Raw genomic sequence first — 20841 nt, forward strand, 5'->3', positions numbered from 1 at the left:
GTGTCCTGTGTCCACTATTGCGCTAGTTACTTTAGCATGGAATACCAACTAGCTCGGTCTCACACCCTGCCACGACACAGGGCCAGTTTGCTCAACTCTTGTGCCGTGACTTTTGTGTCAAGGTAAAAACCAACATTATCCATGCATATGTCTTAATACTTAAGCACATCTAGATTTGCAGCTGCGGCGGTAGCCCATGAGTGCCCATTGAAAAGTTGTTAGTGAAATAATTGTGTGCGCCTGAACGAATTCGATAGGGCAAAATCAAAATTCGTCCACGACGACGTCTCTAGTAGATGCTGTGCGATGTTCGGACGTTAACAATGTGTGCCAACAGAAGAAAGGCTGTCCCGAAGTGCTTCTGACGGTTAGGCTAGCTTCTTTGCTCCGTAGAATGAAAAAAAAAGAAAAAAAGGAAAATAAAAAAAGAACAAGAAAAAAAAAAAAGAACCGCATCAAAAGCCCAGAATCAACCATTGCTCGTCGCGACTAAACGCTCTTAGGATGACGAGTAATTTCCAGGCGACGAGCGAATACACTTTATCAAGAACACTGATAACGCCGGCGGGACAAGCATTGTGGCGAAGTTCAATGCGCAGGGATAGCTTTTTTTTTGTTTGTTTGGTTGACGTCATCACGCGTCACCGCGGGAAGTTTGAAAAGTTGAAGGTCAGTACGCCACGTGGTGGCACTCACGCGAACTAAACCCTTGTGTCCAGAAAAGCTGGATACGTTCCGACCAGTTGCGCAACTGATGTTGCGGACTTCCTCCTACATGATATCATTTTGATGCATGGTGCTCCGCATCAATTGCTAACAGACCGCGGCCGTACGTTTTTGGCCAAAGTTATCGACGAGATTATGCGTGCCTGCTCAATACGGCATAAATTTACCACCTCCTACCACCCCCAAACCAACGGCCTCACTGAGCGCTTGAACCGCACCCTTACATACATGCTATCCAAATACGTTTCCGACGACCACCGTGACTGGGACCTGGCTCTACCTTACATTACCTTTGCATACAACTCTTCCTGTCTCGAAACTGCTGGCTTTTCCCCGTTTTACCTCTTGTATGGCCGCGAACCAACGCTACCACTGGACACTGTGCTTCCGTCCGCCACAGCTTCAACTAGCGATTATGCCCGTGATGCAATCGCCCATGCTGACCATGCTCGCCAACTTGCGCGCGGTCGTCTACAAGCGTCTTAAGACAAGCAGAAGCAGCGCTACGACCTCCGTCACCGTGATGTCCATTTTGTGCCCGGCAGCCTCGTGTTGCTTTGGTCACCTTCGCGTAAAGTTGGCCTTTGTGAAAAACTGCTTTCCTGTTACACAGGCCCATATCGCGTGCTCCGAAAAGTGACCGATGTCACCTATGAAATCGTTCTAGCCACGCCCACCACGTCCTCCGCTGTGACAACCAGTGACATTGTCCACGTCGCCCGACTCAATCCCTACAACTCTCCACGCGCCTTGGATATTTAACAGCACCGTGACGGTGCTTTTGCCGCCGGGCGGGGGTGGGGGGAGTATTACGATGTCATCGAGCGATGCTCAAGAGACGAGCCGCCGCGAGAATGACGATGAAGTTGGTCGGTGCGCTTGGCGCGAGCGAGTGTCGGCCTGGCTGCCTGGCTACAGTCTAAATAGCCTCTTCGGTCTGTGTCTTTCCACACGCAACAGTATCTTTGTTAGTTGGCTTCTCATGACATGATTAATAAAAATCGGGCCCCTCGGTTGACCCCCTTTCTTCTCGTTCATTACATAACGAGGATCTCGAATCCGGCAACACTGATGCCGTCAGGTAGTACGCGTGGGTTTATTAACCAGTTGCCTTCGCCCAAGAAAATCACGTACTCATGACGCCTGAAGCAGAAAGGATGTGCCACATCCACCGCCAAGGTTTGTGAGTGGTGGCGCTGGTTAACACTCCCAAGGTTAGTTATAGTAGGGAAACAAATACCCCAGAAAGTGGACTGGAGAACGGCGCCGCGGTAGCTCAATTGGTAAGAGCATCGCACGCGTAATGTGAACACATGTGGTCGTTCCCCACCTGCTGCAAGTTGTTTTTCCATCCACTTTAATCGCAATTATTACTCTCTTTATCGCACTAAAAGGACACAAGAGAGACGACAAGACAAGCGCCTTGTTCTGCCGTCTCTCTTGTGTCTGTTTTGCGCTAAAGAAAGTAATTATGTATTAGCACCAACTAGTCCGCCAACGCATTGTGCTGAACTATCTGTGGTGTTTCGGCCCTAGCCGGACGCCGAGCGCAACCGGGCAGCAAGGAACTGAGCCTGGCTCCGATCCCGGCATGATAACAACAACAACCTTTATTTCACGCAAGCAGCATATATCTATATAGCAAGCACTCATGTGACAAGTGACGTCACGGACAGACAACGTTTCAGGCATCAGGGCGAGAGCGTCCGATAACGCAGACACATGGAACGCGGCACAGGCGCTATCAGCACACTATCATTGTCATTAATTTATCGTTTTTTTTTAGAATTCAGTCAATAAGTACAAGTAATTTCCCCTATGCTGTCCTTGGTGTCCTTGTTAGTTGGCTTCCCATTGTACAATTACTAAAAATCGGGCCCCTCGGTGAACTCCCCTTTCTTCTCGTTCACGAACAGCGTTAGTAGCTTTTGCTTTAGGTGTGACTATTTTTATTTTCTGTTTTTTTTTCCTGTTATGACTCTCAACATTTATTTGCGTCGTTACGGCATTCTTTTTTTTCTGTATTACGGAAATAGATATCTAAATGGTCACGCTCACATCATTTCCACCCAGCAAAGATATGAGAAAGGAAATCTGCATAACATCTTAAGATGTTCGAAAATTTATTTTTACACGGTTGTTAACGAGCTGCCAAAGAGCAGTAGAAAACATACGTTTCAATGAAACATGCTGGCTGTATCAATAACCCATTTTCCCCCGCCCCTAAGTTATTTTCGATGCTTGTTCATTTTCTTGCTATAACGGAGAAGCGTTTCTGTTCGAGAACCCTTGTCTATTTTCTGTGTGGGTGTACTTTGCCGCCGGTGAGGCAGAAATTGACCATGATTGTGCCTTTCCCTTGTCATGTACTTGGCGTGCACTTTTAATTAATAGGAATGATGCGTAATATGGTACATAAACAAACTCATACGCACAACTTACACGAGCACATGCAATGATATTTGAATGGAGCGGTAATCAAAGCACTGCAAGAAGACTGTTAGAGTCATCGCAGCATTCGAAGCACTGTCAGCACTACTCTGAAGTCCAAGTTCATAGTGCAGCCTAAATTTAATAAATTATTCGGTTTAACATCCCAAAACTGCACAACGGATTATGAGGGGCGGTGTAGTGTAGGGATTAGAATAATTTTCACACCAGCCTTTCTTTAACGTGCGCCCAAAGCATGGAGCATGCGCGTTTTTGCATTTCGCCTCCCCCAAATCGGATCTGCGATGTCATGCTCAGTAGCACAGCGCCATAGCAACTGAACCACTGTGCTTGGTATATTGCGATTTGAGAAACGAACGATGGCATATGCTCAGTGTGGACTATAGAGTCACTCTATGGATAGAAAGCACTTCAACAAAATTGTTCTTATGTAAACTGCAGTGACGTGTCTGCAATGTATCTATCAGTCTGTAAATGGTTAGAAGTTTGTGGGCCACGGTAATTTTACCACGGCTGAAGTGTAAAGCCTACAAATAAAATGTGGATACGCTACAGGAAAATCCAAAGCTGTCAGCACCACGGAAATACCCCGAAGTTTGTATAAATGGAACCAATTTGGGGTTTTGAAAGGAACGTTTTGCAGTTGAAGAAGACAGAAAAAAAAGAAAGCTACCGGTATCATGAACTGTTTAACTTTTATCTAGAGGAACCTGTATGAGAGAGAGAGAGAGAGGGAGATGCAAGGAGTGAGAAAGGTATCCAGAACAGAAAAACCTGTTCTTTACCTTACAATGGAAGATGGGTTTAAAGTTAAGAAGATCAGAGACCGTGACGATCACCATGTCAGTGTGCCATATTGCTTCAAGTGCGGAGCCCGTTCCATTTTCTTTTGTAGTTCCGCGCTACACTGTAAAACTATTCTTTGGATTACGGAAGAAGCTGCTGGTAAAATGTTGCCACCCTTACTTCCGCCATTAGAAAATGAAAGTGCTGGGCAAATGTACAATCCGTAATACGGAGATTCTGCTTCTCACGTAGCATTTGCAGTCAGCAATACCTGATTTATTTCGTAATTTACAGCACATACATGGACATAAGTCACTACACTGCTTCGGGAATTCATGAACGCGTCAAATTCTGAAATATTTATTTTCTTTTATTTATTTAGAGAATACTGCAGGCCAAGCAGGCCCATGCAGGAGGGGTTACAGCACAAAATAATGGAATCCAAGCACACACAGAAAAAGGTACAAGTACAACGAAGTCATCACTTGAATACAAGGACTACAAATGGAAAAGAAAATGATCTAGTTCCTTCGCGAAATTCGGGGACAGAAAAATAGACAATGCAAGAACGGATAAACACACCACATATAAGACTTGAGAAACTACAACACACCAGCACTTGGCAACATATACCAAGCATCAACCCTACCAATATATATATAACCATGTGATTACCATTAAGAAAAACATTCTTTCAGAGAAAGCAGGAAAAGAGAACATATTTTCCTCAAAGAATAAATATCTGTAGTTTTCGTTCAACGAAAGTTTATGTTATAACATTGAATTTTTCCTTCGCAGGTATCTTTTGCAGTGATTTGGTTACCTGTGCTACATTTCATTCTGTCGATTGTGTGCTGGTCATGTTTGATAATCTAGGATTTTGATTGCCACGACAGTTCCCACTTGTTATGCACCTACTATATGTGCACACTATTACATCTCCTGTAGATATTTGCAGATTATCTATGTAGTATTTCTGTCATGCCGTCGCGAAGCGAACATATGTTACATTCTCAATTATACAGAGTGATTATTCGTCTCAGGAAAACATTTTTTGACATAACGAAGCAAACGTTCGTGCAACATACGTCGGTCAAAATTCCATGCTTTTACGTGTATTAGGTCTCCATAGTTTATTGGAAAACGGCTGCCTGTTTACACTAATTTCGTCACCGTATTATGATCATCAAATACATTCAGGTGGATAACGTGACGGATTTTCTTAGAACCCATTTGTTTATAGTCGCTGCAGATGCTCTCCATGATTTACTGATGTATATATATAAAGAGCGAGAGAAAGAGATGTTTATCTTGGCAAGTTGGAGGGGTCAGCCTGTAGGACATCCTTCTGATTTGCCGCTTTGTGGAGTAGGGAGGAGTCAGATGTGAAGAAACATGTGAAGGACAGGCACAGAATAGGTAAATGACGGTAAGGCGTGAAGATGAGGGCAAAACAAAAGCATGATGTCACACACATGCAGTAATAATGCTTTGGACTAATTGAGGGCATGGAGCCAGCATTGTCTCCACAGCCGGCTTAACTTGCACCATTCTTTTAGCTGCAAGCGTTTTTAAACCATATCTGCTGCGAGGTTTCGATCATTTGCTTTGGCATCGTCTTAATGGTACAATCCAACGCTAAGCTCTCAGTGGGCTGCTGTTGTGCAGAATGAGATTCGAAGCTGAAGTCACTCAAAAGTAAGCAAGGCAATGTTTGCTGGTTCAATCTGGGGACGTTTACACGGGCCTGCGCTTTCTGAAGACCATCTTCAGCCTTTCTGGCCTCCTTTCACGGTGTAGGCACCCAATGCGAACGCAGGTTTCACATTCGAAGGCTTGGCTAAGCTCGGAAATTACAGTGGGAAGTGATGATGTGGACGAAAGTAGTACAGGAGGAAACATGCGTTGTATTATTATTATTATTATTATTATTATTATTATTATTATTATTATTATTATTATTATTATTACTACTATTATTGTTGTTGTTGTTGTTGTATCCGAGCAGCATCATGGGTGATGCCCGCAAGTCCTTTTCCTCTTAAGCAGACGTTGTTTATAGAACACTGGCCAGCTAAAACAGACATGAAAAATAGATACAATATCAACATAAAAGGTAAATATACGTCAGAAAGCGCTAACGCAGCATCACGTAAAGTTCAAATTGGCGCGTGGTACGTCCCAATGCAGAATTTACACTGCAAGTAAGGCCATTTAACACCATATAACAACCACTTGTAGTTCACTTGTATTCACTTGTAACAAGCACTTGTAACCTTGTATTCACAAGGTTACACCAGAAGATGTAAAGAATTCAAGATCAAGGGCACTTCGCAAAAACATTAAAGAGCGGCGCATCACCACAGAGCGTAACCATACAACACTCTAGTAATTATTTTAAATTATTTTCACTTCCAAAAAAAGTGTTGAGGCGCTAAATTTATTCCTAGTGATTGCACCTCCGCCTTTAACAAGGCAATGTCTGTTTGATGAAGCTATAAACAAACCCTGCGACGCAACCTTTGGGTCTCCTTCTCGCGATCCTCCTTTCTTCAGGTCAGACTCACAAGGGTACTACAATTACGTAGTGTTATTTATTTAGATGAATACAGGGCATCTGTCAAACTAACTATACCTCTTGAGCTCCCGTTGTAAGCTTTCCATAGTATAAGTCTGGTCAATGAAATCTAGTATAATACAGTATAGAATGAAAGGCGCAAAAGCATAAAGAATAATAAAGCCTGGCATTTTATCAGTTATAAGTTGATTGGCGCGTACCAAATAGATAATGAAAAGACCATAACTTATTTGCAAAGTGAGATCCTATAAGAACCAATTGAAACAGTTTCGCACAAGAAATTTGTACCAGCGTGAAGTTAAGCTGCAGGAGTACAAATACAAGAAATTTAAGAAAACAGTAGTATACAATCAATAAATACTTGTTCAAAGAAACAATGACCAGTATGTAATGATGAGAAGTAAAAATGACAAGTTTCTAAACATTAAGCCTATAATACTATATTTGAAAGCGGGCAGTATAAAAATAATATGGCACCATAAATGATAGTTCTATAGAACAACACGAATGACAATAAAATGCGTTTAAGTGATGTTGATGACGGGATAACCTTCAGTTGGCTTGGCAAACTGGTTCGTATATTGAAAATACAGAAGCCAACCGTCTGCGCTTCCTAATTAGTTCGCAACTTCCTTACTAAATATTATTCTGCAATGAAAATCGAGTACAGTTAAAATTAATTCATTGTAGGTTATAAATAAACTCAAGAAGCACACTTAACATTTAAATGATGCGCAATAGGAACGAGGACACAGGTAAAGGACGACAAGGGCGCAGTGATTGTTTGTGCCCCCGTTCCTTTGCACATCAGTTATAATGAGTCTATTTCGATTTGCCCAACTTGCAGTCGTTCTCAATGCCACCGAATCACGCGGCACACAAGGACGCCGCAAAAGAGCACCGATAGCGGTGCGAGTGATTGCAGCTTAATCCCGTCCCCATTGTCTGCGCACGCATTCGAGAACCTGAGGCATCGTGTCAGTGAAGCCTAACGTGGCTGGATCAGCGCATAATACAGCGATATTATTGCGCGCAGATGTAAATAATGAAGGTTTTTCAGTATCGCACGAATTCAGCAGAACCATTTCTTTTTATTTTTTGTCGTGCATGTGAACTGAACTTGAACTAGCCTTGCCGAACACCCAGGAAATTACATATACTAGAAAGGCAAACAGCATGACAACTCAAATAAACAGTGCAGATTCCAGAGGTGCACTTTCCAGGCGCTGAGACATATTTCATTTTGATGGGTTAACTAGTACCCATTCCTTATGCCAACAAGAAGTAACTTTATAAAGATAATTACTGAGAACTGAAGTTAGTGTGTTCAATGTACGAGAAGAAAACATTTGCGTTGCCAGCGTGTCGCGCGCACTGAGAAGTAAGAGGATTAAGAAGCTCATTGAGTTCAGAGAAAAAATTAACGGACCTACATTAGGACTCACTGGAATGGCAATATCAGTAACATCTTACCAATTCAATAATGTAGCACTTCCGATAACTTCGGAGAAGCTTTATGAGAATCAATTTACTCAAACCACAACATCTAAGTTTGTAGAAAAGTATGTTGCTATTCGATTGTCTCAAAACATTCTTAACCTCGCGTTAGTAATTTTTATTCTCTCTAATTGCTTACGCCACCTTAGTATCACTACTATGAAAACACGTTTAAGCTTACCTGACGTTTCTGCCCGCCGAAAGAGTCTCCGTTTATGTCTTTTCCATAAAATATATCAATATAATGTTGCTCTCAAATAAAATATTTTTTTGCCAACCACCTTACATTTAATACCGGCTAAATTACAGCCTCAAAGTTGGTGCACCAGCCTGCTATACAAACATGTTCAGTGAACCTTTCATAAAGAACAGGCATTGACTGGAACCACTTTCCTGCATCCATCATTATTATCCCTGATTCTAGCAACTTTACACCACGTTCTTGTTAATAACTAATGCATATATATTTATTGCTATCCTCTACTCCTTCCTGTAACGCATTCGGGGCTTAAGGTTATCCGTAAAAAATAATAAATAACTCACTGCACGTAATCAATATTACTTTCAAAATTTTTATTAGTGCGAAGTTAGCAGAATAACAAGTTCGAAAACTTAATTTTATACTGCAGGTACCTGACAAGTCGCTTTTGTATATATATTTTTCATGACATCACTGAAAGTCAGTCAAATAAAGGCATATCTATAATTACTCATTTGATCTTTATGTCTGTTACAAGAAACACGCTATATTTCTATATTTCTTTGAATATTATTTTAGAAACGGCATGGAGCTCTAAGCATTATTTCAATGAGGCTGCAAAAGTAGATGGAAGCCAGATCTGGCTGTTTGCAACACCACAAGCCGTACTGCATGAGCAGCATCATTTAGGGCTATACTTCTGGAAGCAATCTTCAGTTAAATTGCAACAGAGGATCCTTGTCGCATTGTCGACAATAATAAACTGTGCAAGTTGTTGCGGTAATTCAATGTATGAAAGGTAGCAAGAAAAGCTACGAAAGACTAAGGAAATACAAGAAAGACCAGAGAAAGCACTGTTTAGGCACATTCATCTGGTGTGACCTAGTGTTGTGACCCCGAGACCAAGGACTGCTTGAAGCGCCGGTGGTCATAACGATCGCTTGACGTTCCGCGACGCTGATCCCGCTAGAAATTGCAATAAGGTGACACGTAAACTGGGCAAGTTGGTACTGGTTCCTGTTTTAATGGTAGCGCAAAAACGTACACAGACAATATATACGCGTAACTAACGGGCAAAGCGCCTTTCTCGGTTATTCTGTCATTCTTCCTCCCTGTATAGGCTTTCGCGCTACCCTTGAAAACACTGTGACTGTGAAGCATCAAAGAAAAGTGAGCTTCTCCACAATGCAGATGTCTTAGCGCGTGCAGCATCACAATGTGGCTATATAGGTCAACACACAGAGAAAAAAAAAGTACCCTTGTGGGTGTCATTGGAACACCCTTCCTGCAGCCTTACTTTTCTTGCAATTTTCGACGATCAGTTTATTTGTCAGCAGAAGACCCTTAGTGCACCTTTATGCACGTTTACATTACCTCAGAGAGAGAGAGAGAGAGAGAGAGATAAAAGGGTCCTGAACAAGGGTTGCATGTGCGAAATATACGTCTTACAAAGTGTGCTCTGGCTCTTCGAGGTTTCAAGCATGTAAAATGGCGTACCAGGTTATTTCGCGGCGATTTTCTCCACGTCAATGTTTCACACTCATGTCGTCGCTAAAGTAATCGCTAAACGTCTGCACCAATTTTTGCATCACATGATATAATCACCCGTTCTCAACACGTCTTTCAAAAAGAATTTTCACTGAAACTGCATTAGTAGCCCAGAAAGAACTTGTTTTACAAAATTTTGAAGCAAAAATAATTGTTCTTGGTCCCTTCATAGATTTCAAAAAGGCTTTTGACCGCATTAGCTATGACATTCTTCTTGCAAAAATTCATAAATAAGGTATCAGAGGTCACTTTCTCGAGCTAATTCCCTCTTATTTATCACACAGATATCAGTACGTCGATATCAATGGAAGTTACTCGCGCATGACACAAAATAAGGCTGGCGTCCCGCAAGGAAGCATATTGGGCCTAATTCTATGTAATTTATACAATAATGATATCATTAATATTAATAAGTATGCATGCTTTATAATAAATGCGGGCGACACGACCATTTTATTTAGCGGGGACAGCCCAGACAACTTCATTACCCTTGCAAATGAAACCCTTTTAGTGCCATGCACACTCGGTAAAATGGAACGCACAAGTAAACACTTCAAAAACGAAAGCAATGTTCTTTCGACCGAAAGGAAAGTTACTAAGCTTCTCCACAAAACTTTGGTATGGCTCGAGTACAATAGAAATCGTTAAGAGTTTTAAATCCTTAGGAATCTGGTTTATGGAAAAACTGCTCTGGGGTACCCCTGTAGAACATGTATGACTTGCGGTTGATCGTGTGGTTGGCATACTCTCTTGGTATCGCCAATTTTTCGCGCCTGAAATTAAACTGCTTCTGTTTCAAACCATTTTGATGTCGCATCTGTATCACTGTAACCTAGTATGGGGAACTGCTCCGTACACCACTCTTCAAAAAATCTACCTCCTTCAAACGAAGGCTTTAAGAATTACCTTCAACCAACCTTATGATCACCCCTCCGCTGACTTCTTCCACGACAGCAATGCACCGCGAATATTCAGCCTTTTCGACTGAATATTCTGAATTCGACGAACTAATTACGGGCAAGAGATGCTTAAATATTATCTTCCAGCATTATTGAACCGCCTCTATGATGCATCCCTAGATATTAACAGGTGCAGCAATGCCGACCTCCAAGCGTTCTTTCGATAAGTGTTTTTCTCATTTGTTCATGGTTTGGCTGATCCTTGCTGAAGCACCGGTTAAAAGTGAAATATGTAGCTTGCGGAGATACGTAGTTAAACCTGCATGCAGGTTTAACTAATGTATGCTAAGATGTTTTCTTTTTCTTCAAATTGTGCATGGAAATGCAGCATGAGTTGGGAGCGTATCGTTATGCTTTTGTATACTGTCTCCGTTTTTTATACTCGTGTATATAAAACCTTGTCATCGCTTTTTTTTTCTTTCATACCTAACCTTACGGTCAATCTATTCGCTACAAATTAGTCCCATGATCCCTCTATATATTCTTCTAAAGTTCCGTTCTTGAAGCTCTTAATTTTGTATTTTACTTGTTTTGTGTGTATCTTATACTGCTGCCTTACTTGGTGTTTTTGTTTAGTAAGGTAGAAGTACTCTGTTTTTTACTAGAATGTCAATCATGCTTGATGTTTCTACATTCCACCTTTGTGCCACATGCTCGATGGTGTCATTGTCAACGAACCTTGTGGGCCTCGGGAGCTTGTCAAGCTACGGCTTTTTTTCCCGAGGTCCACTGCTCTTTGAAGCAGGAAATAAAATGAAATGAAATGGAATGAAGTGAAATCTTGCTGCTTCATGTCTATGGCGTAAAGCTTACACTTCCTCAAATACTTTTTTTTTTTGCAACCGTTTAGTGACTTGCAATGTTAGGGCCAGATAAACATGCATCTCTCTTGTAGTAGTTACGCTACGTCATAGAGGCTATATTGTTGCGATGTTCCCCAGCTACCACAATGCTGCTGAAGATATGCGGGTCAACATAACACACACATTTCCAGCGTGGTAGCTGTACGTGAGGGCTGCAGGAGGGACGCATCAGTTGCTATTTGGCAGTCTGGCATGACTTTATTATGATGTATTGTACACGCTACTGAAGCTGCATGAGGACTGCCGAGATGGGTTGCTGGCATTGAAAATTGGTGGCTGAGGTGCTGTCCATTGGTTGCACATGCGACAACCCCTGAAATGCATAAGAAACATCATCTTTCAGAATGGAAGCTAGTAAGTGCGAATACATTAAAGGAACGCTCTAGAAAGCCTTGATTCAGAATATCTGAATAAGATTATTGCAAGTTATAGCTGGCAGTGAAAAAGCATAGGGGTTACTCCTGTCATCTAGATTTTACTGGCTTTTTCTTTATCTGTATTGCTTGTGTTTTATTCTTGCCATTGCATTTCTTAGTGCGCACCGCTTTGTATATCTTCAAAAACTGCCTATGTAGCTGTGATTACGAGCGCACAGTAGCATTATCCCGATACAATAAAAGAGAAGTAAAAGGCAGATTACCGGATCTAGCAAAATGCAGATATTGACCGCACTTTTCTCATCAGCCCTTGAGGACGTAAGTTCCGTAGCCGAGACCTCCGTGCCCACCGTAGCCAAGACCTCCGAGGCCGACTCCTCCAAGGCCAACGCCGCCTCCGAGGCCGCTGTGGGCAACAATGGCGCCTCCACCATGGACCTTGCTCACGTGGTGTACCGTCCTGACCAGGAAAGCAGGTCCCGCCACCGCCTTAGTGAAGGGCGGTCCTCCTTGCAGCAGAGCAACGGAGCTGCCAACGCCTACACCCCCCAGTCCAACTGCCGGGGCTGCACCGAGGAGCACACCACCGCTACCCAGGCCGCCCAGGCCTCCTGCCAAGGCCACATTCCCAGCCCGTGCGGTGGCCACCAGCGCAAGAACAACGACGGGGAACACCTGGATGCGACAGTGCCTTGCGTTGAAACTACCACCATTGTAGCTTCAGCACGCAACAGTCCGCGAGCATAGCCACATAGAGCATGCAGTGACATCACATTTTTTCGTTAGTTTTTCTTTTCTTTTTCTTTCGTTTTCGGGCCAGTAAACAAATCTACTAGCACGTTGAATGGGTACTAGACAAAATAAAATGACTATTTTCAGCCATCAGATTTAGTGTTTTGGAATACATCCTATTCCAGTTTTCTAGTTTTACCGCATGTTGATTGCAGCAAAATCTCCCTTAATAACAATATGAATTTGTTGCAACTGATATAAACCTGAAATAATAGCGACCGGATTCTGAAATTCACGTGCTGTAAAGGGTCGCGAAGTACTTATCACAATTCGATTAACAACTACGCATATTTAAGAAACCATTGAGAAAAACTAAACAACCAGCAGTGTGCGTTGGTTCAATTGGGGTGTGTCATAGTTCTTTTTTTTTTTTTGCTTTCTGTTACTCATGACAACACACTTCATATTCTGTCTAAAAATGGTGTTGTAGTTACTCATCTGATCTTCATCTCGTGAAATAGTATCCTGGAGCACTGCTGGAGGACTACAGCAGTGCTTCAGAAACAATACGCTGCTTAGGTTTTAACGGCGTATTATCTTACAACTTATGAATGCTCGAATGTGGCGCGAACGCATGATGCCGTAGTGTTAAAATAGGATGCATGACGCCGTATTGCATCAAGGCTGAGTAGACTCTGCAGCAACTCTGACTCTCTCTTGAAATATAGAGCCCACTATGGGCCGGTGCTCGACTAATACATTTTCACCAGAACGCTAGTAGGGTCCGCTCACACTCTACTCACCAAAGTCCTCATGGCTTAGTGGATCGGTTGGAGGCGAGCAATTGCCATTTGGCAGACTCCCGGCGTCTTATATAGGTAAAGCACCATGGCTCATGTCACGTAGAGAACACTTGTGTTGCGCATTCTGCATGAGCGGCGCGTCCACATGCAATATCAGATAGATCCGCAAAGTGTCCCGGAAGTGACATTCCAAACCCCCTTTCCGATATTTCACGCCGCAGCGCCTAGCGTATAATATAACTGCGCAATTTCAAAACGAGGGAGCAACCTGTGGTGAGGGGAACGATGTGACGGATCCAATGCCTATACTCAGACTTTCGCACCAGTGGTACAAGCCGCAGGCAAGAAAATCCAGTTCGCTGATACGTGCCCTCTGTAAAACGAAACCAGTTCATCGTTTCTAGACAATTGGCTCTCCCCTCCGACCAAGAGAAGGCACCATACTCTAAGGATATTATCTGTTGCCCAAATGCTGAATGGTCTAAAAGTACTGATGTAAATAAGCGAACACGTTTTTGGGATTGCCCATACAGAATATCCTCCTTTTCTGGCGTTTTTTGGACGCTTTCTTACTGAACCGGAAGAATGTTTATGAAATTACCATTTGCCTTTAACGGACAACAAGACAGCGATCATTTCCCTTCATCAGAATTCAAGAGACGTCTTCAACAAAGGCGAGCGTACAGCCCAACGCTTCTCCTTGTGAGTGCTTGGTGATTGAAATCGTGTCTTTATATAGATCGGATTAATTGTTTTAGCGCCTCAGGTCGTTCTGGGGTTGATATTGAGGTACAGAATCAATATCGCTCTGTTTTGCGCGTCTTGAGCCTCGCATAGCTGGGAGAACGTTCCTCTAGCGATGTCCACTTTCCTCCAATAAAAAAAGTGGGCGAAATGCCTTCCCAGCGATACCATCCCTCCCGCACACTTTCCGCGAATAGAGGAAGGATTTGGCAAGAGGCATCGCTCATTATTATTCTCTGGACGCCCTTGTTTCCGTGTAAAAATAAAAAAAGCAGATGTGCTATATTTTGATCACTATCGCTATCTCTTCGTGGACAGCAAGTCCTATCACACTTTAGGTTATAAAAGGCATGAGTATGATTAGCGTGCAGGCAACTTTAAGGATGAATCATATAAGCGCAGTGGTGTCTGGTGTTAGTACTTCTTTCTTGGGGGGGGGGGGGGGGGGGGTGAAAGTTAGGACTTGACCCGAAGCGCTAAGGGGCTGCTAATAATCAGCTCAAGGTGTTTTAGCAAGTGCCGCTGTGATCGGCGCCTGCATACAGAATATCTTCGATGAATGTTTTATTACAGGTCTGTGCTATTTTAATACCTTCTCATTAAATTTACTATTTCAAACTGAGTCACGTAATTATCCTTATAAGTTGAGACATTCGGGAATTCAAGAGATTTTACCTGTGAATACCGTTATTAGCTTCATTTTTTCTGTGAAGACCACGTTTTGTGATAAGTATAGGCAATAATTGAACAAGAAATGCTTATCTGGTGAGAGCGGCAGGTAAATGCCACTTGACATTCCTCTGAAGCTACCGAAAAAAACAATATAGATATTTATAGCAAATCTCATATAGAAAAATTTCTGAGCCCTATTCGACAGACTGAGTCCTCGCGAATTTCCTGTCCATTGGGTGCTTGTGAGGATATAAGCCAGAGATGATTGCCATATGCAGGGCGTCCCAGCTAACTTTAGCCAGAGTTTAAAAATATGCGATTGCCACGTAGCTGGACAGAACCAATCATTGTTGTTTGCCGTCAGTTGGAGATACTCAAATAATTTTTTTCATTCCGCCTCATTAGATAATTAGTCTTCATTATTTAATAAACTTCTCAAATATTATATTTTGATGGAAAAGTGTCAATGAGAAAATTGTAGAGTGATATGAAAAACTCCCGATGTAACTTTCTGTTGCTCAGTATGTGCTACATAAAAGAGTTTTTCCGTGCGTGAAAGAAGCCCCCGAATGCACGCAACATTGCCGCACGACTGGCCGCTCGAAGCATATTTTTAAAGTCTGGCTCAAGTTAGCTGTGACACCCTGTATAAATGAGGGTCACTAGCAACAGACCTGATTATTTTCTTTCAACGGGACTTATTCAGTAGCCCTCGTACTTAACAACTTTGGTTAAATTATGTTAGATGCCGAGGACAGCCAGTCACTGTCATAGCAAAACAATAATAGGAAAACGGTCAGAACGGACAAATCCCTAAAGGCAGCCAGATCTCTAGCTCGTTTGCTATGGTCTATGGGCCTGCGAGATAGGCTGCGATAGTGACGTGGCCCCTCAGACAGTTCTGCGGGTATTTCCAATTCGCTACACATTTTTCTCCCTTCCTAGCTTTTTTAATTAATTTTATCCCGCGCAGAGTAGCGGAGGCAGTGTGTCGGAACGGAATGAAAACGAAAACTAATAACGAAAATGAACGACATTTCTTGCCGGAACGAAAACGTAACAAAAATGTTATTTATTATTTTGTTTCGGAGTGAAACCGAAATATTTTTTCATCGTTTTGTGGTTCAAGGGGAAAGTCGGCAATCCGAAACAACCGGCGTCAGGCCACATCTGAATTTGCGCGTATCTCAGGCAGGGATACTGCAAGCGATAGCCGTTCAAGCGCACCACTAAACTAAGTCTGCCGCTCGGTGCACTATGAGATCAGCATCGTACACTCTTAAAGAAGTTTGCACCCTTTCGGGCATATCTCGTCCCACAACAATAAGCGTCATCTATCTTGACCGCACATCCTTTATTTAACGCTGCCAGCCCACTGCTTCCAGGTCACTATCGGCATGCCTGTTGTCAGCTTGACACAGCATTCTCGACAGGAAAATAGCGAGCACCTAGTTGTTAAAAAAGGAAACGCAAACAAGTCAGATAACAATTATTTTATTGGGACAAGGTTACTCCAAAAGATGCAAAGTATTTTTAAGAGTGTAGCAAAACCCAGGATTCGTGCACTGGAGGACTTATCGTTTCGTCTTCTACGGGTACAACGCTTTGCTACCGAGGTTTTACCGTTCGTTTGTGTTAATTTCGGTTGACTTTATCAGAATAGTAGTCTCGCATGTCGGTGAGCATACTCAATGGCGTGCTGCTTCTGAGATCATGCTTAGTGCCTTGAATCAAGGCACTGAGCTCGGAATTCATAGTTAACTTAATGAGAAATATAAATAATATGTTTTTATCGTTACTTTGCTTAGAAATTTTTAGCATGCAAACGAAAACCATTCTGAAACGTTATCTTTTTCATTTCGGAGCAGAACCGGAACGGAGCGATTTTCAGTAGAGCGAAGGTAAAACCAGAAAGGAAAACATTTCGTTCCGACATCCTGAGCGGAGGTGTCGCTCAGGTTAACGTATCTGCTTTTCCTGTTGTACTCACTCCTGTGAATCAGCATGTTACCTTAATTATGTGCAGAGCAGTGCCTCAGGGTAAATTTTCCGGAGACAGTACATATTAGGCAAAGTCCAAAAAATCACTTGCCTTGCGTTTGTAATAAAACAAAGTGATTATGGACCCACGAAAATTTTTCCTTTGAACCTTGAAATTTTTGCAGCACGCTGAGAGAATATAAGACCTAGCTGCACGACAACCCACACAGCCGAATGGCAGAATTCGCAGACAAAGCAAATATTATTATGTTGACCTCCATGATTGACCCACTGCCGTATAACCACCGTGTATCGACGAGCGGCGACATCACAGGGCGCGTGCACACATTCTCTGTTGCATTCATGTATAACGATTTTCGGCTCTGGATGTCCTTGATGGCCTGACACTATACATGTAAGTCTACCGTTGCAGTTTTCGGCTTCTCATTGTTCTGCAAGTTATTGTTTTTTATGTTCGTTAAAATTAGGGCTAATTCGCAAAAAAAAATGGCATAAAAAAACGTTGTTTGACATTGTGCGCGGTAATATCATTGACGTGTCTAGGGTCAAGCCTATACAAAGGGCTATACGTAGAATTTGGGAAACAGCCCATGCTTGGTATCAAAATTGTCTAAAATTTGTGTGAAATTTGCATCAGTGCGAGAGTTGACTTCGAGTCGGTCAGGATAGGCCATGTAGATAGTTGAGGTTGCTTTTTATTTATCTGGACAGCCAGAAGTATGGCATGTACCTCTGCCCTCTGCCACAGTTTAGGACGTCACGCGTGAAAGTTGCATACTTCTATGCACCCCAAAAGATCGAAACACAAGCGCGGGGGCGGACCCGTTTATGGCTGAACTATCCGTGTTCTGCTGCTTATCATCAGGATGCTGACTTGATTTCTGGTTAAAATCGCCGCCTTCTAATCAGAGAAAAATGCGAAATGCTTGCGTACCTAGCTCTGAACGCATATGAAAAAGCCCTGTGACCGCAAATCTAGCGCAAGGCACTACACTGTAAAATCGTTTGCACCGTTCAATGTGAACATAACGTAAAGTTTTCTATAACTCACACCCTTGCACCCTTTTTAGGTCTTAGGTTGTGAGATATGGACCGATTTATTCCTTTATTTCCTTTTTTTGTGTGGAAAATACTTTACAGTGCACGGTCCTTCTCATATACGTATGTAATCCTCTCTGTTACATGGGGAAGTTATGCATGTTCCAGGGGCTTCAGACTGCCTCAAAATTGGTAACTTCTCAACTTGCGCCACTATATAATGCCGTCTGTAGGTCTGCCAGTGTGTGACATTGTTTTTTTTGTTGTTGTTGCTATTGTTGTTGTTAAGCGCATGAACAAAGAGGCCAACACGAAGCAAGAGCTTCGTCCTTATCTTCGCCTCAGTCGTGCATTGCCGTCAGTAATCTTACTGCTACCTGTACCAAAAGTTTACAGTGCAGGGAATATTCGGTAAAGCTGGAATATTGCGCAAAATGGGCCTGGAAACTGCAGGGAGGACCAATTCTTTTAGCCAATGCAGTGATGTACCATTTATTCACTGCAAAAAAAAACGTAAAAAAAGACGAGATTGTTAGGGAACCCCGAACTTATGCGCTTTTCCGCGCCGACAGTATGTTTCTATAGCAGGAAGAGATGGACACAGAAAATTCATTCAGCCTAATTCGGATGGATGAAGGAGGAGGAGGTAGTGAAGGAAAGGCAAGGAGGCCAACCAGATGCTCGGCCGATTTGCTACCTTATAGAAAAGAACCAAAGAAAGGAGAGAGAGGAAGGTAGCGTTAGTGCGAACGCATGCGCCTCTCCATTGCATCTACAATAGATCAAAGATGTTCTGATGGCCATAAGAAGAACAAGCGCGCTTTAATAATAAGCAGATGCACCGGCCAAAATATGTAAAACGGCAGAGGTCTTGTTAACTTGAGCCTATCTATGGAAGCTTCGCTTGCGTTTAGAAAGGCTCGCAATCAAGCTGACTGCGGCACGCGCGGCGCATGCAGACGGCTTCTTCGGCTTCTTTTGTTTCTTTTCATGTTGTTGTTGTCGTCGTCGTCGTCGTCGTCGTCGTCGCTGTTGTTGTTCTTGTTGTTGTTGTTGTTGCCTGGTGCGTAATCTAGCTCTTCCGGCATCGCTATATTTTTGTATTTGGCGCTACTTTCTGTCGCTTTGGGCAGCACGTTCACACAGCGCATAGTAACGGGCACATGTGCTTTCTTTCATCATTTACTTATTTGTTTATTTATTTATATTTAATTACGTTAATAATTGCCATAACAACAAAATGATGAAGTTCACTAAGGAGGCCGAAGGCAACGTTCAATATGCAGCTGGTAGTTCTAACCATAAAATGATGACTCACTCCAGAGCCTCGGCCGCACTCCACCTCCCTTCCGAGGAAAGCCACTGCCATTGTGGGTCTCCTCCACTTGCACCGTGGTTTGAACGAGGGCTAGCCTGAAATTTAACTTTGCGTCCACTTATTTGAGTGCCATGCGTGTTTCTCATTGTACATCTAATGTTCCATGTCTCTATTTCACTCTTTGAACAATTGACCAACTCAAGTTTTTTTTTTTACATTTTACCGACAAGACTTGCTATCAATATGGCAGATTTAGTTACATCAGCCGTCGCTTTCATTTATAACATGCATTTCTCAACGGGAACGTTTGTACAGGAGGTGCAGTTTATGAGTTTAACTTTATTTTAAATAGCGGAGACAAAAATTATGTACGAAGCTATCATTCTATTTTAATACTGCCACTCTTTTAAGACCTTTAAATTCATGCATGCGAGAATTTTTGATGTTATGAAGAAATTTACTGTCACTAATAATTAATCGTATCATTCTCGCACAGAAAAATTTACCAACTTGACCCTTTTGACACAAAAATAAAGTGTTGTAAAATAATAAGAGAAAACAATTGTAATAGTGGTATGCGTAAATTTTTTGAAAGTGTTTGCATGGGTAAAATGTGTTACACGGCTGAAGAAGCTAGAATGTCATGGAATGAGAGGTACTATACCATAACTTTCTTGACTTCCAACATAAAGTTTTGTAGACAGTATATGCTTATAGCTGACAATGTATCATCCTTTAAATATATAAGCGCTGGAGTCCCTAGAGGCAATATCCTAGGCCGTCTGTTATTTAACTTATGCATAGATGATATTAAGGACACAAATTATGTTGTATATACAGTTGTCGCGACTATTTTATTTTTTAATCAAATATGGCAACTCGTCAGTCAGGTGCAAATGAATGCTTCCGAAATTTCAGCGCATGGAACGAGGGGAATTCATTACAAATTAAATGCGCGAAAACAAACGCTATTGCTTATTCCTTAAACAATCACTTGTCTTACGCACAGATAAACTCAGTCTTGGTCATTCATCTATAGAACTCCTGGATTCCCCAAAGACCCTTGGCCTTTATTTCCATAAAACCTTCTCCAGGGATGCTGACATTAACTTTGATTCGGCAGCTGTCAAAATGCTTAACAAGGAAATTGGAGCGTAAGAAACGTGGATAAAGAAACAGCCAATGGCAGAAATAGTATTGACTACCTATGCTTATGTTATTCCTGTAGAGATAACCATTTATAAGCACAATCCGCATGTTATGTCAAGCTTTTTACCAAGAAGAGGAACAAACAACGTTAACGTTGGTGTGTGACCTTCAAATGAACCCACTCCTTTATCTAGAACAGACATCGATGTCTTACAGACACTCGTCCATCCACTAAGCCTGATATGTGAAGCCTCAAGCACTCCTCCTTCAATCTTATCCATGTAACTTAGTGTGCTATAACTTAGGACAGCACTCGCAGCTCTGGACATGGGCATCCCCATTACTGAAGCGTCCACTGCATCCACTTTCATTTCCATTAATTTATCGTTTCCTTATTTCA

The 20841-nt window shown here is 42.3% G+C and overlaps 1 protein-coding gene across 1 annotated transcript; it reads right to left on the minus strand.

Annotated features, from left to right (window-relative positions):
* Positions 1 to 11779: 11779 nt before the first annotated feature.
* Positions 11780 to 13609, minus strand: LOC129388235 (uncharacterized). Its single transcript, XM_055078374.1, has 3 exons — positions 13520 to 13609; positions 12248 to 12659; positions 11780 to 11920 (listed from the first exon to the last, which is right to left on the minus strand). The coding sequence occupies exons 1-2, from the start codon at positions 13529 to 13531 to the stop codon at positions 12288 to 12290; spliced, it is 384 nt and encodes a 127-aa protein (XP_054934349.1). The 5' UTR covers positions 13532 to 13609; the 3' UTR covers positions 11780 to 11920; positions 12248 to 12287.
* Between the last annotated feature and the right edge of the window lie 7232 nt (positions 13610 to 20841).

Source organism: Dermacentor andersoni, chromosome 1 (genome assembly GCF_023375885.2).
Source record: "Dermacentor andersoni chromosome 1, qqDerAnde1_hic_scaffold, whole genome shotgun sequence".
Taxonomy (NCBI): Eukaryota; Metazoa; Arthropoda; class Arachnida; order Ixodida; family Ixodidae; genus Dermacentor; species Dermacentor andersoni.